Source organism: Zalophus californianus, chromosome 13, assembly GCF_009762305.2.
Source record: "Zalophus californianus isolate mZalCal1 chromosome 13, mZalCal1.pri.v2, whole genome shotgun sequence".
NCBI classification, from domain to species: Eukaryota; Metazoa; Chordata; class Mammalia; order Carnivora; family Otariidae; genus Zalophus; species Zalophus californianus.
In genome coordinates, this window is record NC_045607.1 from 7429628 (window position 1) to 7453870 (window position 24243).

Here is a 24243-nt window from a genome sequence, read left to right on the forward strand (position 1 = left end):
CGGCACCCAGGGAGCCATCCTCCGCAGCTATTGGAGGAAGGCGGAGAGCGAGGAGCGGAGGAGGGGAGGTCACGGCGCTGTCGGAGACTCTTGGTCTCCCTCTGCCTTTTAGTGACGGGGTTCAGAGAGCTGGGTGGGCGGCGGCTTGTGCGAGCCATAGCGAGGTGGGCCCCGGGCATCTTTGTGCAGTACCTGTGAGCCACGTTACTGTTTATCTTGCAAAAGTTAACAAATCTCTCTTAAGCCCGCACAGCGCTTGGGTGAGCCCGTCCATTCGTCTTGACTTGAATTGTAAGTGACTGCAAATCTTTATTTCCAGCCCAGCAATCTCTCCTGAGCTATCGAGTCGCTATCCATCTGCCCCTTTGGTTATCGATTTGGGATTTACTCATTCAACATTTATTGCACGTTCTCCGTGTACCAGGCATCTTGGTGAGTGCTATAGGTGTGCGTGGTGAATGGGATGGGCAAGGTTCCTGCCTTTAGGGCGTTCACAGGCTAGTGGGGGAAGCTAGCTCTAATCAAATAAACGAACCAGTGGTACTAATAAATATAAAATCTCGAACCGAAAGAAGTGATCTGAAGTCACAGGAATTTCAAAAAGAAAACAGATTGGGCTGGACCTGAACTGAGCTCTAAACCTGAGTAAAGTAGGCGGCTGTGAGGGGGAGGGAAACCTCTGGGAGCGTTCCAATGAGGAGAACAGAAGATGCAAAGGCTCTGGGTGGGAGACCATGCCGGAGCACCCCAAGAAGGGAATGTGGAAGTTGGGAAGCAGAGGACCTGGTAAGAGATGAGGCTAGAAAGGGGGCAGGGGCCAAATCACACCTTGGGAGCCAGGTAAGAATTCAATCTCTATTCTAAGAGCAGTGGGAGGCCTCAGAAAGGTTTGGGGAGGGGGTGATTTGAACTGTGTTTTAAAATATCCTTACCTGGGGCACCTGGGTGGCTGAGTTGATTGAGCATCTGACTTGATTGCAGCTTAGGTTATGATCTCAGGATCCTGAGATCCAGCCCCGAGTAGGGCTCTGAGCTCAGCAGGTGTCTGCTTGAGATTCTCTCTCTCCCTATCTCTCTGCCCCTCCCCCCACTCGTGTGTGGTTTCTCTCTCAAATAAATAAATCTTTTTTGGGGCGCCTGGGTGGCTCAGTTGGTTAAGCGACTGCCTTCAGCTCAGGTCATGATCCCAGGGTTCTGGGATCGAGCCCCGCGTCAGGCTCCCTGCTCGGCTGGAAACCTGCTTCTCCCTCTGCCACTCTCCCTGCTTGTGTTCCTGCTCTCGCTGTCTCTCTCTCTGTCAAATAAATAAATAAAATCTTAAAAAAAAAAAAAAGAGCTAGGCATTCACCTGCCAGCTTTATATCCAGGTCCCACCATTTTTTTTTTTAAAGATTTTATTTATTTATTTGAGAGAGAGAGAATGAGAGATAGAGAGCACGCGAGGGAAGAGGGTCAGAGGGAGAAGCGACTCCCCGCCGAGCAGGGAGCTCGATGCGGGACTCAATCCCGGGACTCCAGGATCATGACCTGAGCCGAAGGCAGTCGCTTAACCAACTGACCCACCCAGGCGCCCCAGGTCCCACCACTTTTAGCTGTTTAAGTAAGTCCCTTAACGTACATGTTTGTGCCTCAGTTTCCTCATCTGTAAAATGGGGATAACAACCCCTAACTCATAGGGTTGTAGCGAGGACTAAATGAGTTCTTGGCACAGTGCCTCTTTCCCTAAAGCAGGCCCTCCTCTGTGTTCCTCATTTCAAGGATACCACTCCCACCCACTGAAACACTCAAGAAACTTTGGGCATTTTTCTTAATTCTCTCCCATATTCAAATCACCGATTTGGATTCATCTCCCATCTAAGCTGATTTTGCAACCCCCCAAATCTTTCACCACCACCACCATCACCTGCACCTGTACCTGCTGCTTCTCTGCCTGCCTGCCTCCCGCCTCCCTCACTCTGGCCTTGGCTTCATTGCACAATTTGACTCCATGGAGAGCCCTGAGCCATTTCGATGCATTAGGCACTGTTCCAGGGCACTGGCAAAGTGAAGACAAATGAGACACAGCCCTGGTCCTCAAAGGGCACAAAGGAATCCTGCGGTAAATGGAAAGGTCCCACGTGTACTATGCTGTGCGGGTTGGTCACTTTCCCTCTCTGGAACTCAGTTTCCCCAATCTGTAAAGAAGGTTGGGGACCAAATGATCGAAGGTCCCTTCAGCAAAAATATTCTAAGATTCTTCCACTAGACCCAGCTCCTGAAGGGCAGAAATCTTGCCTGATTCATCTTTGATCCTTGGCTTGTGGTAAGGAGCTTTGTAATTGTAGGGGTTTGGTAAGTGCTTGCTGAATGAGTGAGTGAACACATCACTCCCTGCTCATTCACTGGCTTCTCTTTGCCGAAGATAAGGGCCTTCCTAGAAGGTGTTCAGAGCCCTTGAGCCTCTGATCTCAGCTCACCTCTATGAATTGAATATTTTCTCCCCCTAGGAACTGCCCCCTCCTGGGCCTGGAACACAAGAGCTAGGGAGCATTTGAAGGGCTTCAGCCATCTGACACACATTCACTGAGCATCTGTTAAGCACCAGGCCCAGTGCTTAACAGTGAACAAAACCAACAGGTCCCTGCCCTTTTGGGACTGTTCTAGAAGAAGACACAGATGTAAAAATGGACCACGTGGTGTGATCAGTGTTATAAAGGGGGCATATGGGGGCCCTATGGGAGCTGGAGGAGTGCCCTAATCCAGCACTGGGATCAGGGAAGGCTTCCCAGAAGTCACACCTAAGCCCAAATCCAAAGGAATGGTGGGAGGGAGAGGGCTCCTAGGAAGGAGGCATCTTCCCACATCTCAACAGACAGGGATTCCTCTATCTTCTTGCATAGTCCCAGAAATGGGAGCTCCCTTCTGGGTAAATCAGCCCATTCTGGGGGTGCCTGGGTGGCTCAGTCGGTTTATCGTCTGCCTTCTGCTCAGGTCATGATCCTGAAGTCCCGGGATCAAGCCCTGTTTCCCTGCTCAGCGGGGAGTCTGCTTCTCCCTCTGGCTTTGCCCCTCACCCTGCGCGCGCGCGCTCTCTCTCTCTGGCCCACTCTCTCTCAAATAAAGTTTAAAAAAAAACCAAAACGCTCATTCTGTGAGTGCCTGGGTCTCAGAAAGTCCTTCCTTCTCCTGACCCCAAACCTACCCCACTCAACCTCTTTAATTAGTAGCAATACTAGTTTAACATACTCATTCAGAGTGTTTACTGAATGCCCACCTTACACCTGTCAGGTGCTATACATGCACAGATTGACTGCTCACAGGGACCGTTTTCCAATGAGAAAATCAAAGCTCAGAACCAGTGGTTTGTGCATGGTCCCTAAGCGTCAGGCCTCAACCCCAGGTTGTAGCACCTTCAGTATCACTGACCCTGACGGCCTCCCTTTGGGTCCGGATCACCTAAATGCCTTCCCCTGGGATCTACGCAGACGAGGGGAATTGGGCCCCATCCCCAGTCCTCCAGCAGGCCGGCCAGCCCGGACGTCGGCCTCCAGCCCCTCTGAAGCAACTAGGGAGACAAAGGCAGGGTCTGTGGGGGGGTGGAGGCAAGGGCGCGGGTGCCCCCCTGCCCGCTGCTCTTTGTCTTCCCGCCTGCTCCCCTCGTGCGCCCCGGGAGGCTGGGAGGCGCCTCTCTCAGGCTTCCTCCTCCCATTCTTGTGCTAATTGGGTGTCAAGCTGAGATCAGTGAGAAAGAAATCCGCCCCGGCTCGGGTTAAACTGCCGCCAAAGACGAGGGCTGAGCCCAGAATATCATTAGGCTGGGAGGAAGCAGGGCCCCCTCCTCGTGGGGGAGGGGCCGGCCACGCATTCAGGCCCCTTTGAAAGTCACTTGGTCACCCCCTCCCTTACTGCCACCGCCTCAATGGGCCCCTCGGAGGTATTTAACCTTCCCAGGGATTGAAAGTGATACGCCAAGCACTGGCCTGGTCAGCCACTTGCCTGTCCCGAGGGCGGTAGGACCTCCGGGGATGCTCAAGGCAGGCTCCTTCCAGCCTCCCCCTGGCCCTGCGGCAGATGCAAATACTGCGGCTCTGGGAAGGCGGTTTGCATCCCAGCGCTGCCATTCACAGGCTCTGTGGTCTTGGGAGAGGCTTTGCCTCCCTGAGCCTCAGATTCCTCATCTGTGGAATGGGGATGAAAATAGTAGCTGCTTTGTGGTATGGACTTAATGAACCAATGCACACAAAGGACTGGGCACAGAGGAGGGCTCCATCCGTGGTGGCCATCAGGAAGTCTAAGGAAGTGGGTCTGCCCCGATGCCGGGACCTCCTAACATAGCCCCCAGTCTCTGGAAGCATGCAAGTACAAGTGCCCACAAAGGACTCATTTTTCATAGCTTGCTTCAGCTCTACTCCACCCCCAACCTGCACTCCCCTGCAGCGTCACAGCTTGCTGTAATCTCCCCTGCTTGCCACGGACTTCCAAGGCCTTTACGTTTTCCTCCAGCTGTCTGAAACACTTCTCCCTCCAATTCTTGGATAACTCTTCCTTGAAAAGCCTCTTTGACCAGGAACAGGACTGCCCACCCCACGAGGGCCCTGGGTTAGTAGGTGCAGCTAACCACACACACTCTCTGCTTCTTTCCTCACTTTACTCCCCCGTCCCCAGACGGCCGGCTCCCAGGTCTCTCTTGCTCACCACGCACCGCCTCTGCCCCGTCCCCCATCCTGCGTAGGTCTTTAGAATCTGCTCCATAGATGAACTTACACCGTACTCTGTAAACCGTGAAACACCATATAAACGTCAGGAATTGCCCAATAAGCAGTCGTGAACTTCACAAGGACATACCGAGAATCGACTGTGTGTGCATGATGACTCACACGGCCGCGGTTGAGAATGATCAGAGGCAGATGGGAGAGCTCCCAAGGCCCTTCAAGGGTGGGTGGAGGAGTGGTGTGGAAGGAGCGAATTCAGGCCTAGTCTGGGGTCTTAACACCTGAATATAGATTTTTTTTTGTTTTTTAGTCTTGTAATCTCCATTTATAGGGGAAGAAACTGAGGCTTAGCCTGGCGAATGGACTTGAACACATGCCTGTTCAAGCTGGAGCTTTTAACCCATCACTCCATATTGACTTTTGGTGTGTGTTCAACCTTAAGGAAGGAATGGGGCCCCCTGGCGGGGGGCACTATCCCACTGGAAGGCACTCACTGCTAAGGGTTAAAAAGACAAAGCCACGCTGTCAGGTCCAGCCCCTTGGAAGTCTGACCCTAGGCCCTCAAAGCCCTGCCACAGGGTGCTCTGGGCTGTGTACCCGCCTGGGCCTGAGGTGGGACTCACAGCCCCTCCTTCCCACTTCTGGAGGCTGAGTGCGAAGGACGAAGATGGGATTCTCCAAGCTCTGCATGCCCTCTGCTGGTCACACTAGGACACTGCAACCGTGACTGCCACCACCCCCGCCCGGAAGCCCCCTCCAGCACCTCTCTCCAAGGACTCCAGCTCTGCCCCCCACTTTCCCCCAAGAGCATCAGATTCCTTCTTCAGAGTCACTCCCCCAGGAGGCATCCCGGATGTCATCCTGGCCCTCCACCCTGGCCATCAACTGCAGGCCGAGGGCGGGGCCCACAACGGGCTCCACAGGCACGGGTGGAATGGAAGTTCCTTCGGCTTTCCCCTGGCCTTCTGCACCAGGTGGTGGGTGGAGCAGCAGGAAGCAACAGCAGCTTGGGTTTGCATTCCAGCGCCCCCCCCCCCAGCGCCCCCCCCCCCCAGCTCCCCCTACTGCTGTGTGACCTCAGCAAGTGACTGACAGACTGCGATGAAGCTTAAATAGTGAAGGTAAGGCCCAGGGGCACATGCTGCCCACTGCCCTGGGCTGGGTGGGACCCCTCTCCCAACGGGCCATGCGTTTCCAGCCTGGGTGTGACTCTGGCAACGGGGCCTCGGGGACAGCTGCCTCTCCACTGGCACAGCCGGTGCTGCAGCCCTGGGCACATGGGTCTGGGAAGCTTTCCTGGACTCTGCCAGAGCCGGTCAGGCCACCCGGCTCTGGCTCGCACAGCCCCCAGACCCCCGAGGAAATGCACAGGCGAGGGTCTGGAGATGGGATCAGGCCCCGCGTTAGGCTTTTCTCCCTCAAGGGCTCTGAACGGCCCTTTCCTCAACATGTGTACCTGTGCTCTCTGAATCCTCTTGATAGTCCCCTTTCACAGATGAGGAGACTGAGTCACTTGCTCTAGACCACAAACTCAAAAGTGACACAGCTGGTTTGGACTTTCAAGCTCATGCTATTAAATACCTTGCCAATTCAACGAGGGCGTCTTACCTGCTGTAGCCCTAAGTCTGAGTGAGTAAATGGGCTGGAGGGGCAGGAGGTGGGGCCTGAGCAGGTGCTGTGAGCTCAGGTGGCATGCACACAGGCTAGGGGGAGTGAAGGCAGTTTATTGGCTCCTGAACGACCCCCCCCAACCCCCTCCTCCTCTCATAGCCAGCCCAGGACTGCGATGGAGAAAGTGATGTGGACAGACCTACAAGGACAAAGGTCCCGCCTGAGGGGCAGCCAGGCTGCCACCCAGGAGAGGAGGATGGCGAGGGGGAGGGCATTCAGTCAGGGTGCCTGCTGCGGGTCGGGGTCCTCCTCCGATCCTCCTGGAGGCGCGGGCAGTGCTGAGTGACACTGGAACAGCTCCGGGGCCACCTGATCAATAGCCACTGCAGCCCCTGCCCACTCTGCTGGCTTCCTGAGTCTGGGGGCTTCTGCCCTGGTCCCATTTACAAGCTCCCTGTGCTCTGAGGAGTGCTGGGTGACCCTCCACCTACCCCTGCCCTGACCCAAGACATCATCCTAAGGGGCCTGGTCTGTCTCATCTTGGGGCCCAGAGGCCCCACCTGGCCTTGAAGACAGAATATGGACTTGAGGCTTTCACAGAAAGCCTCCTGGGGGGCAGGGGGAGGCGGCAGTGAGTCACTTGGCAGTTTTGAGGGGGAGGGGGGCCACAGCACCTTGGGGTAGAGGCGCTGGGCCCTGCTTGCTTTGGTCTGGCATTGCCCACGACCCCTCTGGGGTGGGAGCTGGGGCTCTGGATCCAGCACCCGCTGGCCCTTAGAGGGACTCGGGGCAAATCACAGCTTCTCCTCGCCTGCCTGGATGCGGGTGTAGGCCTCTTGGTCCAGTGGGACGTAGCGGCCCTTCCGGGCATCCAGGTAGAACAGTGGGTCTTTCACAACCGCCGGGTCAAAGGCTTCCTTCCGAAGCTCTGTCTTCTGCAACTTGAAGGTCCCTGAGGGAGCAAGGAAGAGGGGTCAGAGCGTGCAGGGCAGGGACCTGAGCCTTGGGAAGCCGCACACCAAAGCTGAGGGGCAGAGGAAGAGGGCCGGGGAGAACACGGGAATAGGGCATGGAGCACAGCAGGGCACAGCCCTGTGCACTTTGCAAAGGCGGCTCCAGCTAATTATATTATGTACTGCTGCTCAAAGCAGCCCTGGCGCTGCAGTGGGGAGCCATGCTACCTGCCTTCTGCTTGCAGCTGGGGAAACTGAGAACCAAAGAGGGGAAACTATCCATCTAAGGCCACACGCCCTGACTGACAGCAGAGGGAGGGCCAGAGCCTGGGCCTTCTGTGCTTTGAACACCTCCAAGGTACAGGCGTGAGCTCATCTAATGAGCACATGAATTCCAGGGGCAGGGGCGCCACGGTGTTCTACGGATTCCATAATGCATGTATTTTCAGCTTTTAACATCTCTGAAATAGTTTCAACAGCAGCAATGTTTTCTCAGTTTTAGGTCACGGAAATTGTACTTCTCAGTCATTGGCATCAGCCCAGTGGACAGAGGAGAAGACTGGCGGGGCAAGGCACACCCCTGGGCCAACGCCACACAGCTAGTAAGCACTGGAGCTGGGATTTGAACCCGGTTACGACAGATTGCCAGAAATGGCCAGGTTCCCTCCTTCCTTGGATGCACACTCCGCTGCCTGGTGGCTTGGCCGCTTCTCCCAGTGACAGCTGGAGTCTTTCTCAGCCCCCACCCGAATCCGACCGGGCCTTGTGACTTGCTTGGACCCACAGACCATGAGAGTTTGGAGAGTCCAGGCCTTGAGGGGCCCTGCAGCTTCCACTCCAGGAGGGGGTGCCTGATACCAGTATAGTCTCTGAAGGGGTAGGAGCCACAGAGAGCAGAGGTGGGACAGCCCAGGGACGCCCCCTGGACTGACCCTATCCAATAGGATAGCCATCTGGCCATGAGGGGCTCTATACATTTAATTAAAATGAACGAAAATGTAAGATTCCATTCCGCAGTCATGCTGGCCCCAGCTGGAGCGCTCAGCAGCTACACAGGGCTAGCGGCCGTGGTGCTGGTCAGCGCGCACACGGGACACCATCATCAGCGCAGACAGCTCTGCCGGCCAGCGCTGCAGAAGCAATCAGCTGGAAGCCAGACAGGTAAGTAAGGACATCCTGGCCCGTCCAGCCCCACGACTGATGCCGGGGCTGACGGAAGAACCGCTAAGCTGAACTGAACTGCAAATTGCTGACCCACAACTGAGAGCAAAAAAAATGGCTGTTTTAAGTGCTAAAGTAAGTTTAGGGATGTTTGTGCTGCAGCAAAGCCTCTGAAACCTGAGGTCTCTTCCCTGCCTCTCTCCTGCACAGAGAAGTCAGCTGTCACCCAAACCTCAGGAGCTCCCAGACTCCATCACGAGCCCAGCACCAGTGTCCCCATTAGACCCTCCACACTGTTTCAGGTGCTGCTAGGAGCCTACCACCCGGCAGAGGCGACATGGGTCCGGGAAGGCCTTCCAGCAAGGCAGGGGGTAACATGATGAGCACAAAGGAGGTGGCCTGAGGCTGAGCAGCTGGTGAGATGCTGGGGGTGTGTGTGGGGGGGACGGGGGGGGGAGTCGGGACAGGGCAGCAAGGACTGACCTCTTGCCCATCGGGACCCATCAGTGGTCCAACAGACAGAAGGCTGGCACCGCCCTGCTGTGTTACTGTGGACCCACTACTCACCTCTCTCCGAACAGTAACAGCCCCTTGCTAGTGTCTGTGCTCCCCTGGGGCTGCCTGTAGCCCTCTCCTGCGTCCCACAAAGCAGCCAGAGGGCCACGTGGCACACGCACTTGACACAGGCTACTGCTCTACACAAACACTTCTGTGGCTCCCTGCTGCCCCAACAGAGCCCAGGCACCCCCCCAGCCCCGAGTCTTCTGGTCCCCACTGGCCTCTCTGCCCCACCTGACACCGCTGCCCACAGCTCCCCATGGCTCCGGCTTCGGGGGCCTCCCTCCCCTCCTCTCGTGCCCAAGTGCCCTCTGGTCTTAGGGACCAGCCTGGAATGCCTCCCACTCCTTTCAGGTCTCAGCTCAAAGGTCACCTCCTCCAGGGAGCCTCCCAGGCACCATAGCCCCCTTCATTTGCTTTTCTGTCGGTTCGATCTGTATTCCGTTCTTTGCCCTTGGAATTCCTTGTCCTGTGCTGCCTCCACCAAGACGGCAAAGGTCCCATCAGAATTTGTCACCTCGGGCGCCTGGGTGGCTCAGTTGGTTAAGCAACTGCCTTTGGCTCAGGTCATGATCCTGGAGTCCCGGGACTGAGTCCCACATCGGGCTCCCTGCTCAGTGGGGAGTCTGCTTCTCCCTCTGACCCTCCTCCGTCTCATGCTCTCTGTCTCTCATTCTCTCTCTCGCAAATAAATAAAATCTTAAAAAAAAAAAAAAATCTGTCACCTCAATCCCCGAGACCTAGCACAGAGCCTGGCAGACGCATAGTAGGTACTCAGTAAACATTTGTTCCGCTCACGGATGTGTGAACCTTCTCTGAGGGCTCGGTCCGCTCACTTGTACACAGGGAGGTCTGTTTACCAATGACACAGCAATGCTGTGGCCGGAGGGCAAATGACAGCCCCCCCAGGTCTCCCCAAAAGGAGCCAAGAAGGGCCACAGGCCCAGAACCTGGGAGCTGGAGCAGGGGCAGGGACATACCCGTTTTGTGCAGCTCGGGCAGGAAGCGCAGGAAGATGGGGCGGGCGTACAGGGGCAGCTCCTTCTCGAGGAGCTGTGCGAAGTGCTCCAGGTCACAGTTGCCAGCAGGGCTGGCCACAGCAGCCATTCCAGCCCGGCCCTCGGTTCCTGGGGGTGGCAGCGTGGACCGTGAGGAACCGGCGGTGCCCCCCAGCGGGGCCTCCCCACACACACCTGGCACCTCCCACCGCCCCCATGGATACCTGGCACCTCGACACCATACACTGCCACGTCGGCCATGTCCAGCAGGCGGCTGAGTGTGCCCTCCACCTCGGTGGTGGACACGTTCTCCCCTTTCCAGCGGAACGTGTCTCCCGTGCGGTCTCGGAAGTACAGGTAGCCCAGCTCGTCCATCACCAGCACATCTCCTACGGGGGCACAGTATGAGGTCTGGGCTTGGGCTGGCCGGCCTCACAGGACCCCAGGACCTGCTTGACAGGGAGGGCTGGGACTGGGGCAGTATTCTCTGAAGGTGGGGGAGGGCCCCTTCATTCCTCTCCACCCTGTCCCTCCAAAGGGGCTGGTGCCCACCCACCAGTGAGGTAGGCCTGGTCCCCCTTTTGGAAGACGTCCTTGGCGATCTTCTTATTGCTGGCACCCTGGTTCAGGTAGCCGTCGAAGCGCCGCAGGGGGTCCTGCTGGATGATGCGGCCCACTAGCTGGCCTGGCTCACCTGGGGGCAGAGAAGGCCGAGCAGCTTTACTCTGATGGCCTCCTCTCACCCGTTCCCCACCCCCAAATGCGCCCTGCATCTTGATCTGACTTCTGTTCACACTGCTTCCCACAGGAACTCTAGCCAGCTCTGCGGCAGGAACCCCGAGGGCGGGGAAGCTGCTTCTGGCGGGTCTGATGCACAGAGGCACTCAGGAACATCTGGTCACGGAGCATATGGAAAGACGAATGATACGAAAGGGTGGCCAAGCTCTACGTGGACAGCCTGACCAGAGCCAGCACTCCCTGGGCCCCTGGCTCTGTGCGTTCCTTAGCACACATGATCCCCAGGGCGACTCCAGGAGATGGTGCTGCCATCAGCCTCACTCGCAGATGAGCGGACTCGGGCACAGAGTGAAGGGGCTGAGCCAGGATCAACCTGGGGGTCCTCCACACAGCGGTGAATCAATGGACTGATGGGCAGAGGGGATAAAGAATGGAAGGACAAACAGACAAAAAATAAATGACTTGTGGCCCTAAGAGCTGAGTGATGGCCACTGGTCAGAAAAGGGCTCCCCACTCACGCAGCCCAGTGCCATCTCCCTCCCGGGTCAATGTCTCCTGCTCTGACCCCACTTCCAACCCTGGAGCAGACCTGGCTGGCAGGGAAGGCAGACGCCATTGGGGCCCCGGATCAGTTCCATGGTGTCCTCGTTGACTCGTACCAGCCGGATGGGGTACACAAAGGACAAGATGCGGCTGTTGAAGCCACAGGCCCCCACCTGCAAAGGCCAAGACTTGGGCCTAAGATTGGACTGTGTTGGGAGGCCTGGCGCCCACACTCCCACAACCCCCCCGCCCCGACCAGACAGCGGGGGCTCCGGCGCCCACACTCCGCGCCGCCCTCCGCCCGCCCCGACCAGACAGCGGGGGCTCCGGCGCCCACACTCCGCGCCGCCCCCTGCCCGCCCTCCACTGTCCCATGGCCGACCTGGCTGTCGAAATTGCCCAAACTGCAGTTACATTCAGTGGCCCCGTAGAACTCAGCCACCTGGGGGATGTGGAAACGGCTAGAAAAGTCGGTCCAGATGGACTGGCGGAGGCCGTTGCCGAGCGCCATGCGCACCCGGTGCTGGTGTTCTGCCTCCCGGGGCGGCTGGTTCAGGAGGTAACGGCACAGCTCACCGATGTACTGCACAATCTGGGGGTGGACCTGGTGTGAGGCTGGCCCATGGCTGCTCTCACTTCACCTCCCAATCCCACGGGCCCTGGGCCTCAGCCTCCCCATTGGAACAACGGAAATGTTGCCCCCAGTGAACGATCTGGGCCTCGGCTGTGAGGCAGACGTCCCCAAATGGGGCGGGTGGGTCACGAGAGCACAGGGACGCTCATCCTCTGCCCTTCTCACTCACCGTGCAGTTGTACTTGATACAGTCGTCCCAGAACCGGGAGGCTGAGAATTTCTTCCGGATCACCACTGTCATGCCGTGGAGGAGGCACTGCCCCATTCCCACGATGTTTCCTAAAGGCGAAGGGGTGGCACGTGGAGGTCAGGGAGTTAGGAGACCCCTCCTTCCAGAATCTCCTCCCGCCCAGCCCATCTCCTCAAAGGCCCTTCCCCAGTCCCTCTTTCCTGTCCTGTTCCTCTAACACAAACTAATCACCCCTCTCCCCTCGTCAGACACCTCCCATGGTTCCCCAGTGCCTCCCCAGTGTGGGATCGAGTGCATGCTCCTTAGACTGTCCCTGGGGCCCCTGGAGCTGGCCCCAAGCTCCTGCTCCTGTACCTGTAATGCTGCCATTCAGCCAGAGGGGGAGCAAGCTAGCTCTCCTGGCTTCAACACCTCACATCTGCCTGACTTGGGAGCACCTCTTCCAGGAAGCCTTCCTGACCATCACTGGGCTCTTCTCTTGAGCTGAGCTCCTGCTCCCTGCCTGTCTCCATATTCACAATGCCATTTCTTGTATTAAAGTCAGGTGAGTTCCAATTCTTCATCCTGCCCTAAATCCACACCTGCCTCTAAGCACCTTGAGGGCAGGAACTCTTAATTATTCCATCTCTGCGCTTCTCTGTGCTTCCCTTCCCAAGCCACAAGGCTGTGCACACCTGTGGAAATGAACTGCCGGGCCAGAACTGCGGGACATGGCCACACACATTATGAGGCTGGCGTGGCCGACTTTGTTCAGAGGTCCAGTCAGTGGCCACATCTGAATTTGAACCCAGATTTGACTCCAGATTTCTACCCACAAGATGGTGCCACCCCAAGAGGGGTGGGGTTCCTGAGGCCTTGGGGCACCGAAGGCTAAGAGGGTGGGCCCTGTGTTACCTGCGGAGTGGTAGAGGGGCAGGCAGTCGTAGACAATGTCGTCAGGCCGCATCCGGAATCCGTAGTACACCAGGGCGGCCATGCGGTAATACCTGGGAGGGCACAGAAAGGGCACTTCGCAGGCCCCTGGGAGGCAGGAGGAGGGGCTCCTGGGCTCTGTCCCCCCAGCACCTGCCCCTTACCTGCTGTGCACCACGATGGCGGCTTTGGGCAGCCCGGTGGTGCCCGATGTGTAGATGTAGAAGAGCTTATCTGAAGAAAACAGACAGGTAGCGGCTGTGAGAAGAGACCACCCAGGGCTAGGGAGATACTGGCTGCAGGGAGCAGAGTGTCCACAGAGCTTCTGCACCACAGACCATGTCTTTACCCTACCCTGTGGCCCAGATGGGGGACTGTCAGGTTCGTTTCTGCAGAGGCTCCGCCACCCCCCACCCCCCTGGTAGGAGGTTCTAGGAGGCCAGGAACACGTGGGATGACTGCATGTCATGTGTCAATCACCTCACGCCCTCTGGATGCCTGCTGACACCAGCTCTGGGCTGGGCATGGGCACTCCAGGCTGACCCCTCCAGACAGCCTGCCCTCGAGTCACTTACAAAAGCACCCAGCAGACAAAATTCATACATGACAGAGATAAAATGACCATGACGCCAACAAAGACTGGTTCCTAAGCACTTCCTGTCACACCCCAGCTTTCCACTATATCAAACCCCAAACCACTCCATAAAATCGGTTCTGTTACCAGCCCCATCGTTATGGCTGTGGGAGCCGAGGTTCAGATAGAGGGCAGCTCAGGGGCTCAGGGTTACAAGGGAAGTGGTGGGGCTGAGGCATGAACTCAGCGCCAGCTCTGAGCTTCTGGGCAGTGTAGCAAACTGGGGGCTCCACAGGGCGGGTGGAGTACAGGAGAGGCTGCAGGGTCGGAAGGCTGCCTGGAGGCAGGGACGGGGAAGTAGGGCAGCCCAGGGCAGAGAGAGGCCCCCAGGCTGACAGGGGCTGGCACCGAACAGGTGCTGGGTGAATATTTAGAGGGTCTAGCCCCTGGCCCAACCCCAGCCAAAATTCAGACCCAGCGGTTTCCTGGGCTCCACATGATCTTGCTGCTCGTGACTGGGCGGCAATGAAGGCTTGTTCAACAAGTCAAAGGATCAAATTTTGTGAGCTCCTAAGTACCTGGCACTGTGCCTGGCATCTTTACACACATCGGCTGTTTAGCCTTCAGAGTGACCCCATGGTCACGGTCCTCATCTTCCCGGATGGAAAAAGGGAGGGTGACAGGACTCACTACAGGTCACACAGCAAGTCTGCAGAAGAACCCAGGCCTCTGGCCCTGGAGCCGGCGCTCTGTCCAGGGCCCATCTGAGAACCCCTCTGTGGGGTTGGAGGCCCACCTGTGAAGCCCTTCTTAGGGCGACTGGGCAGGTGCTTGGGGGCATCTTCCAGCAGGGGGTCTAGGTGCTCCGTGCCGGCAGGCACCGTGCTGGGCTCCCAGGGGCCAGAGCAGAAGAGGCTGAGCGAGGGGTCCAGGCTGGCTTGGATTTCAAAGATGGCTGCAGGGGAGACAGGGCCAATCAGCAGGGAGGCAGGAAACCTCACGTCCCCAGGACCTCTGCTCGTGTCAGGGCTGGCGTGTTGTCAGGGGAGACTGGCTGTGTGCAGGGAGGAAGATGGGTGAAGCACCTGGATCCTCGTTATAAGATGCTGATGGGAGCAAGAGCTCCCTAGCTGCTGGCTAACTACACAGTGGGTTCCTCCCATGTGCACTCCTGCTCACACAGCCCAGCAGGTAGGCACCAACAGCAGCCCCAAATGAGAAAATGAGGCTCCAAGAATGGGAGGGCCTGCTCACGGCTAGAATGTGCTGGAGCTGGGACTCTAAGCCAGCTCTACCGCATGCCAAGGTCTGTGCCCTTATACACTATACCATGCTCGTCTGTGGGGGCCAGTTAGAAGGGAGGTGTGGAGGGTCAGAGGTCAGCAGCCTCCGGCCTCTTCATAAAGTGGGAACCTTCCCTCAGGCTCCTCTGGGCACGACAGCGGTCTAGATACTCCCCTGCACTGGGCACAGGCCAGTCCTGCCCCCCTTGGCTCAACTTTTGCCTCCCTCTGGATTTGTCCAACCCTCCTTCCTCTCCCCCTCCCTGCACGTCACTGACCTTCCCTGCCATCATCCCACACCACAGCAGTCAAGCCCAGGATGAAATCCTGCTTCGGTGTGACCCTAAGTGAGCTCCTCACACCACTCTGAACGTCTGTCTCCTCATTTGTAAAGCCAAGACTCCCATCCCTACCTCACCAGGCTTTGTAAAGAGGAGAGCTGCTTTTGTAAAGCATCAAGCTCAGGACTCAGTCAGTGCTCATCATGGCAGCAAATAAAACATAAGCTCTGCAGGAGACCAAAGAATACATTCTTGTTCTCATTTTATACAGGAGGCAAATGAGGCCTAATTAGTCACCAAGAATGGTTACCATTATATCTGCAGGCTCACCTAGCATTAGCCATTTTGTTAGCGCTTCGGGCAAAGTATCTTCTTGAAAATGATAGGTGGCAGGTACTACAGTGAGGAAACTGAGTCACAGACATTTCCAGTCTCTTATTCAGTATCTCCAGCTTTACAAGTGGCAGAGCCCAGGCTGTCTGACACCATGGCTCATGGCCCTCACCTCTGAGCCATGCAGCCTCCCCCAGGCCTGGAGGGGGGCTGTGATCTGTGCAAGATCCTATGGGTCTCCTTGCCTGACACACCCCTGGGGCTCACCTGGGGCCATCTCACTGCCAAAGACGAGGACCCGGGCCTGTGAAGTGGTCAGGCAGTGGCGCAGGGCGTCCCGCCGGAGGTTGGTGTTGATGAGTGCGGCCTCCACACCCAGCTTGGCCATGCCCAGCCACAGGCCCACAAACTCGTTGCGGTTCTCCATGAAGACAGCAGCCACATCGCCTGAGGCCAGGCCCCGAGCCTGCAGGAAGTTGGCCACGCTGCTGGAGTAATCATCCAGCTGGCGGAAGGTCCAGTGGGTGTCTGTGCCCTCAAAGATCAAGGCTGTCTTGTCAGGGTGGCGCTGTACCATAGAGGCAAACAAAATGGGCACTGTCCGCTGCTCCCGCAGGTACTGCCGGACCTTTGCCTTCACCTTCAGGAGTACCATGCCGCCGCTAGGTGGGAGCAAGCAAGGGAGCCATGACTGTTGGGGTTGGGAGTGGGGGTCCCGATACCCTGGCCCAGGTTGCTGTCCCACCGGCCTGAGGCTCCCGAGCCCAATCACTTGCCAACATTCCCCTTTCCCAGCACCCGTGTGCCAGGCACCATTAGAGGTACCAGCCCACCGATGCTGCACGATAACACCAGGCACCCGGAGATTACTCCCTCCCCAGTACAGAGGAAGAAACAAGGCTCTGCAGCACCATGACTTGCCCGGGCTTCACAAGCTGAGATGAGGACCCTGGTCCTCTCTGGTTCCAGAGTTCAACACCTATGACACTTGAAGCTCTGCTCTGAGTCTGCTGCTTGATCAAAGCCTTCCTGAACTCCAAGGCCCAAGTCAAAGTCCCAACTCATTTGGGACCTCCCACAGCTCTGTACTGTACCTCTCCAGACCCCTGCCACAATAAATAAAGGGTAAGTTTGAGATTTGTTCAATCTCCCTCCCAGTGAGCCCACCAAGGGTAAGGCTCCATCCTGTTCACCACCTTGTCCCCTGGGCCCCACTCAGTATCAGGCCCAGAGCTTCACTAAATGTAGAATTGCTTGGCAAAAACTATGGAAAGAGGGGAGCCTGGGAGGCTCAGTCATCAAGTGTCTGCCTTCGGCTCAGGTCATGATCCCAGGGTCCTGGGATGAAGCCCTGCATCGGGCTCCCTGCTCAGCGGGAAGCCTGCTTCTCCCTCTCCTACTCCCCCTGCTTATGTTCCCTCTCTTACTGTCTCTCTCTGTCAAAAAATAAATAAAATTAAAAAAAACCAAAAACCAAAAACCAACCATGGAAAGAGCCCAGATGTCCATTAAAAGACGAATGAATAAAGAAGACGTGGTACACACACACACACACACACACACACACACACACACACACACACACACACACAGGAATATTATGCAGCCATCAGAAAGTGAAATCTTGCCATTAGCAACAATGTGGATGGAACTAGAGGGTACTATGCTAAGCAAAATAAGTCAATCAGAGAAAGACAATTATCATATGATCTCACTGCTGTGTGGAATTTAAGAAACAAGGCAGAGTATCATAGGGGAAGAGGAAAAAATGAAACAAGACGAAACCAGAGAGGGAGACAAACCATAAGAGACTCTTAATCTTAGGAAACAAACTGAAGGATGCTGGAGGTGAGGGGGGTCGGGAGATGGGGTAACTGCGTAATGGACATTGGGGAGGGTACATGTTATAATAAGCACTGGGTATTACATAAGACTGATGAATGACAGACCTGTACCGCTTAAACAAATAATACATTATGTATTAAGTAACTGAATTAAAAAAAAAAAAAAAAGAATCACTTGGCAATATCCCCCTTTCCTGCCCTGCCCCTGCCCCCTCTGACCTTTGAAAGCTTCTAGCTCCCTGACTTCTATGCCTATTCAGATGCTGTGCCCTCTGGCTGGAATCCCCTGCTCCCATCACCTGGAGATGCCTCTCAACCACAGCTTTTTCTCTTCCAGGTGGCCTTCTCTGATTCCCCAAGGTCCTGGCCTGATGCCATCTCCCTGCTCCACACTCCTACAGCTCTCTGCTACCACCCTTCCTGCAGTGGCCACTCAGTACCTCCTTTTACAACCAATTCAGATGACAGGTGCTGAGCTGCCTGTTCTGAGTGCGGGTCACTGTGCTGAGCACTGGGACACCACCGTGAGCAAGACTGCCAGGGTCTCTGCCAGCATGGTATTGTTAGTTTAGGGATTTACTGTATCTCCTGCTTATCTCCCCGACCAGTCTGAGCTGGGCCCAGGACTAGGTCAGCCTTCTTCCTCTCTGGGCCCCAGAGCCAACCTGACGCCTGACATAGAGCAGGTAGCAGCAGGTGTTTCTGGTACAGGAGAGCCCTGTGGACAGTAGCTAACTTTCTTTGGGGAGCAGGTTTTCCCAGATACCTGATTCGGGGCCCTGCTCTGAACTCTGTGCCCTCTCAGACTTACAGACAGGGCCCTTCCCACAGAGTTCCTCTTCATTTTCTTACAAGCTACTGCTTAGCCTTAGGACCCTTTGCAGATGTCTTCTTGACACACCTGGTGTTCAGTGTATGTCCTGGGCCCCTAAATCTGCCCTAGGCTAAACGGCACCAACTTGGGGAGATCTCCTAGGAGAAGACTTTCACCTTGGAGATGGAGATACCAGGTACTACTGCCAGGGGAAGGGTATAAAGCAGAGGCTGCTCCTCTGGGACCCAGGGGCCCTGTGCTCGTAGAGGCCTAATCTGGAGAGATTCTGGGAATTAGGAGCCCATCGTGTTATAGGAGAATCAGGGCTGGATGGACTGGACCAGATACTCACAAGATATCACGCCTTATGGTCTTGACAAAGATTCGAACAAAGCGCCAACCTCCAGACCCCAGGTAGAGGAACAGCAGGGAGAACCCCACTTGGATCCAAGGCAGTTTCAGCACCAGCTTGGAGAACAGCAGCACCCCCACCAAGGATGCCCCGAGCAGCATTGTGGCCTGTGGGCACAGAGCAGTTAGTGGAGCCAAATGTCTATGTCCCCCTACCTCCAGGCCCAGGCAGCCACTATGATCTCAAAGGTCAACCTGTAGTGAGGATTAGTCATACTGAGTGGTACCTGAGGATGGGCTCCCTTTCCAGGGCTGTCTTGAAGGGACAGGCTAGACGCATGGGACTTGAGATGAGGAGTTCCATGGCTAAGAGGCAGGGGCTGAGTTCTAGCCCCTTAGTCCCATCTCCTCCTCCAACTCTCCCTGTGACCTTGGGTTAGTTCCCTTCCTACTTTAGGCCTTAGTCTCCCCCTCTATGTTATGGGTGTATCGGGAATTGCTCTCCGAAGCCCTTCCAGCCAAAACAGGACAGTCCACTCTCCTGACATCCAGGATCTCTAACAAAAATGGCTTGGAGAGGGGTATTAACTTAAGTGTGTCTGGCTTGATTCCTTATCCAAAGAACCTCCTTGGGTCTTTGGATGACCAGGCCAAGCCACAATACCCAAGGGGGCAGTTTCCTGGGAAGGGGCCTGGCTCTGACCCAGCCCACAAACTCGGACAGTGCCATGTATCTGCTGGCCTACAGAGGGCGACAGAGCAAACGGGTTACAGCCTGGAGGTGCCTGAGAGGTGACTGCCTAAAAGGGAAAGGTGTTGAAGGAGCTCAGGAGGGCCCTGAAGTCACCCCCTACAAACACACTCAGCAAGCCACTCAGATGAATCTTTGGGGATTGGGCTATAGAGGAAGGGGAATGGCTGACTGGACTGAGATTAGGACTCTTGGTCTCTACTCCCGGCGCTTTAGGGACTTGCTCAAGAGACAGCAGATGGGACTCAGTTTTCTTTAGGGGTTCTCCTATTCCTGGGGAGGAGCTGAAGGTCATGGCTGTAATGTAGCCTGACAGTCTCCAAGCCAGGATGAAGACATGGTCTGGACCACAGGGAGCCCTTAAAGACCATCTCCCGCCCCCCTTCACACGAAAAGCAAAAGCCGGGAGGGGGGACCAAACCAGCGCTCCCGTATCCAATGCCAAGGTCTCTAAGGTCCTCAGATCTCTGGGCTCCCAGAGCCGGCCAGGGCAGAGAACAGAACCCCGTCCCGGAAGGCTGGGGGATGGGACGAAGGGAAGAGGATGCCACAACCCTCGGGCCCCCGTCCCAGGTCACTGCGAACCGCCCTCGCCCCTAACTAAGCAGCCAGGGCAGCAGAGCGCTCGGCAAGGAGACAGAGAAGCAGGGAGCCCCCCTCACCCCAGCCGGCCCCACGACTCAGCCAGGCACATTCCCCGCCCGGGACCCACTGGCCCGGTCTATGCTCACCCGGCGTCGGCCCCGCCGCGCGGCGCCCCGTCCAGATGCGGCCTGGCTGCGGCAGCGTAGTGGGGAGCGCGGGGGGCATGAGCCGCCCCTGGGCGCGCAGAGCCGGCTCTCAGCAGAGCTCCACCGGCTCTGAGCCCGGCACGGCCCGGCCGCCCGGCCAGCCCCGCCCGCAGCCCGGCCCCGCCCGCCCGCGGCGCTCCTCCCCCGCCCGCCTCCTGCAACACAAACCGGCTGCGCCGGCCCGCAGCACCGCCTCCCGCGCCTTCCCCGCGGTCGGAGAGCCGCAGAGACCTCGGCGCCGCGCAACCCCAACGCGCCCGACGCCGCCCGGCCCAGCCCGCCCTGCGAGCGCGACGGCCCCGGGCGGCGTCCCGCGCGGTACGCTGGGAGTTGTAGTCCGCGCTTCGCAGCCCCGCCCCGCCGCGGAGAGCCCCTCCCCCGGGAGGGAAGGAGACCCGCGGGCTGGGTCTGGGCCCAGAGCCCGCAAGCCACTGTCATTCGCACGTGGTGGGGAGCGCCCCCGCCCGCAGCGTGGGCGGAGAATTCGGAGTCTGCGCGCAGAGACGGGCAAGGCTCCACAAAGGCCAACGCCACACCTAGAAGAACGCTAAAAGGGCCGTGTAGGCAGGGAGGTGAGCTGAGGGAGGTTTGAGTAGCCGGCTCTGTGGCGCAATGGATAGCGCATTGGACTTCTAGCCGATCCTGGTGTGGTGATTCAAAGGTTGTGGGTTCGAGTCCCACCAGAGTCGAATTTTGATAGCTCCTCCCTCACTTCCATGTGGATATTTTACGGCCTCCAGTACCTTCACATGGTTCAGAAGATCTGCAGACTTGAGGCTGGCACGTCTGCATCTGGGACAGCGATAAACGTGACGTCAGGATTAGTGCCTAGGTAACCTTTCCCATCCATGGTATCTTGTAAGCAGTCTGGCACACCTGGTGGTACAAAGGGCACGGATCTGAAGACCTGTACCTAACTGGCCTCTGATCGCTCTGGACCTTGGAACAAAGCAACTGGCTTCCAAGCCTACGACCGGATTTGTCATGCCACCTGCCAAGTCCTGGGTCATTGCCAGCTTCCCAGTCCTGTGTGGCTCTGGGCCTCTGAAAACTTGGTACCATGATAACCAAACATGTTGGGCATGCACAATTGCCACTTATCCTTGTATTTATTTTTTTTAAGATTTTGAGAGAGAGCGCGTGAGCGGGGGAGGAGCAGAGGGAGAGGGGCAAGCCCACACTCCATGCTGAGCCTGGAGTCCAACATGGGGCTTGAGCTCACAACCCTGAGATCATGACCTGAGCAGAAATCAAGAGTCTGTCGCTCAACTGACTGAGCCACCCAGGGGCCCCACCACTTATCCTTAAGTACATCCCCTAATTCCTTAGTCCAGGAAGAAGTCCTTAAAGGGGAGAGGGGCAGTTTTCAGGGTCTAGTCATAGGGATTAAAAATGAAATTTTGGTCTGAGAAGTACTTGGATTTATTTCTTCCAGAGTATAGAGTGCATCCTTTTGGGGAACCTAGGTAAATTAAAGCTCCACCTCCCCCGTCGCTATTACATTCAAGAGGCAGTGTGGTGCAGTGGTGATGGGCTTCTGCATTGGCATCCAACAGATATGGAACAGCTTCTCTGCTGAAAGTTCAAAGTCTCTTCTTATATATAAAAATGAGGACATACTAGTAGTGCTCAAACCTCACAGAGGATGAGTTAGTGTTTGACTTATTTTATTTATTATTGTAGTTTACAAGCTTACCACAAAGCACATGCAAAATCTAGACATGAAGATTACCTCTGATTGGGGCGCCTGGGTGGCTCAGTTGGTTAAGCGACTGCCTTCGGCTCAGGTCATGATCCTGGAGTCCCGGGATCGAGTCCCACATCGGGCTCCCTGCTCAGCAGGAAGTCTGCTTCTCCCTCTGACCCTTTCCCCTCTCATGCTCTCTCTCTATCTCATTCTCTCTCTCAAATGAATAAATAAAATCTTTAAAAAAAAAAAAAAGATTACCTCTGATTATGTCCACAGGGCTTACCTTGATAAATGTTTGCTGAATGAATGACAGGGAGAGTGAATTGGAGGCTCTGACTTGATCCAGGCCAGGATCCACAGGTATAAACATGATCATTTCCACATTATCTGCTGAGGTCATATATAATGTGGGCAAAGGAGAGTTTGGAAGATGGCACTGGTGACCAGCCCCGCTGGTCTCCACCCAGCCTGGTCACAACAGTGAAGCCAAAGCAGTACTCCACCCAGACCCTGGGCCTGGCCTGAGGGGGAGATGTGCGGGGACATAGAGGTAACAAAACAGTCTGTCTTCAAATTGCTTACAATCTAGTTGGACACAGAGAGGAAAGTGGAGATTAGATCACTAAATAGGTTGCCCCTCACCAAGTGCTCACCATACTTCTGTCAATACCCACCACACGTTATTATGACTTGTCTTCTTTGCTTTCCAGTCAGGTACATCTGGGTTGCACCCCTAGCACCACCTGAGGCACTGGGCAAATCACCTCTCCTCATGGAGCCTTGGTGTCCTCATTTTTTAAAAAAGATTTTATTTTTAAGCAGTCTCTACACCTGACATGGGGTTTGAACTCACAACCCCAAGATCAAGAGTCCCATGCTCTACAGACTGAGCCAGCCAGGTGCCCCCTCAGTGTCCTCATTATAGAATGGGGATACAGTCATCATGGTCCCTGCCTCCTGGGGCTGGGTATGGACTCAACGAGATGATGCGCGTCAAGCTCTCAGCACATGGCGGGCATGTCAAAGGCCCTCAGCTGCTATAACCACTCAACTCCGAGAGGGCGGGGATGCAGCTGTCTCCATCACTGTGCGACCCCCAGCATTTGGCCTACACTCAGAAGGTATTTGGGAAATAAGCAGAGACTAGTGGGCTTGTGCGTCAGGATACACACACAGGGGGCCGTGTGGTGGAAAATGTGACTGGAAAGGTCTTTGTGTGCCAGGCTGAGGAGTTTATCCTGGGGGCAGTGAAGAGCCACTGAGGGTTCCTAAGAAGGGCAGGAGCTGGGTGCTATCATTTGTGGGACAGGCTGAGCTTAGGCTGACCTCACAGTGGGCTCCTTTCCACTGACATGACCCCCATCTCCCCTGCATTGGAGAATTAACATCAGCATCAGCACTTAAACCTCCAGGCTTGCCCGATGAGAGACCGACATTTGGACTCACTTGGAGGCACTAAAGTTCCCCAGGGGACTGAAGTGGCTTGGCCCCTGGCACACCATGGATGCTTATCCTGTAGATAATGGTTACATTGGGCATTAGGACCTCTGAACTATAGAAGTCCTCCCACGCTGGGTGTGTGCAAAATAAACACCTCTGGCTTCATTGTGTACATGGTGACTTCAGAGAGCTTGAAGGACCTTCCTGGAAAATGACAGTTTCTACTTCCTAAACACGGACTATGTGCTAAATCACTACACATGCATAATGGCCCTGCTGTGGGATAAGTATATACTCTCCCCATGTTACAGGTGGGGAGAAAGAGGCTCAAAGGGTTGACGGGACTACTGCAAGGGTGCAGTGCTGGTCAGGGCCAAGGCCAGGGCCAGGTCTGTATGTCCTCAGAGCCTGTGCCCCCAAACATTGCTTTGAGGCTTGCTACAAAGGCTTTTATCAGGCAGAGGGAAAGGGAGCTTTCCCCGAGCTACCAGGAGAGGAGTCAAGACCTGTGTGTCCCAGAACAAGCTCCCCAAACTTGAGACCCCCGGTCTTCACCATGAAGTGAGGTTGTTGTGGGGTTCTCTACTCCGGGCTTAGCGCCCACTCTTTCAACTAATGAAGCAGCAAGCCCCTACTGTGTGCCAAGCACTATTCCCAACAGTGAGGGGAAAGAACAAGTTTCCCTGACCTCCTGGGGCTGACAGAGAACTCATAAATAAAATGAACAAATAAGATAATTTCAGAGTGGTAAGTGCTAGAAAGAAAAGAAAGTGACATGGTGTGGTGCAGCAAGGGGGAGGGCACTTCTTCAAGTGAGTGGGCAGGACAGGCTTCTCCAAGGAGGTGCCATTTGAACACAAATGTGAATGACAAGTAGTTGACCATGTGATGACCTGGGGACAGAATGCTATTCCCAGAGATAGAAAGAAGGCCAACATAGTTTATTGAGGTGAAGAATGAAGTTTCTAGGTAGAAGTTGAGAGAGACTTATGGGCTTTGGTAAGAACTAAGGAAGGGGCACCTGGGTGGCTCAGATGGTTAAGTGTCTGCCTTCGGCTCGGGTCATGGTCCCGGGGTCCTGGGATCGAGCCCCGCATCGGGC

The 24243-nt window shown here is 56.0% G+C and overlaps 1 protein-coding gene, 1 long non-coding RNA gene and 1 other non-coding gene across 13 annotated transcripts; 2 read left to right on the plus strand and 1 right to left on the minus strand.

The window, feature by feature from the left end:
• The first annotated feature begins 35 nt into the window (after window positions 1-35).
• On the plus strand, window positions 36-11292 carry LOC113934395. Of its 11 annotated transcripts, none has more exons than XR_003523660.2 (8): window positions 36-164; window positions 320-432; window positions 5731-5812; window positions 6174-6320; window positions 7501-7613; window positions 7752-8416; window positions 8719-8832; window positions 8924-9580. It is a non-coding gene; the product is annotated as an uncharacterized LOC113934395 (long non-coding RNA). The 11 variants fall into 11 exon arrangements; XR_003523655.2 differs by having other exon boundaries at window positions 42-194; XR_003523654.2 differs by having other exon boundaries at window positions 48-432; window positions 7752-7857; window positions 8273-8416.
• On the minus strand, window positions 6318-20112 carry SLC27A4 (solute carrier family 27 member 4). The gene is made up of 13 exons (XM_027615293.2): window positions 19952-20112; window positions 18471-18637; window positions 15728-16122; window positions 14360-14518; window positions 13154-13223; window positions 12972-13063; window positions 12057-12166; window positions 11636-11845; window positions 11300-11426; window positions 10529-10666; window positions 10197-10361; window positions 9955-10101; window positions 6318-7254 (listed from the first exon to the last, which is right to left on the minus strand). Exons 2-13 carry the CDS (start codon window positions 18629-18631, stop codon window positions 7097-7099), a joined length of 1932 nt encoding a protein of 643 aa, XP_027471094.1. The 5' UTR covers window positions 18632-18637; window positions 19952-20112; the 3' UTR covers window positions 6318-7096.
• A 497-nt stretch (window positions 20113-20609) lies between these two features.
• TRNAR-UCU lies at window positions 20610-20700 on the plus strand. The gene is given in 2 exon segments: window positions 20610-20646; window positions 20665-20700. It is a non-coding gene; the product is annotated as a tRNA-Arg (tRNA).
• The last annotated feature ends 3543 nt before the right edge of the window (window positions 20701-24243 follow it).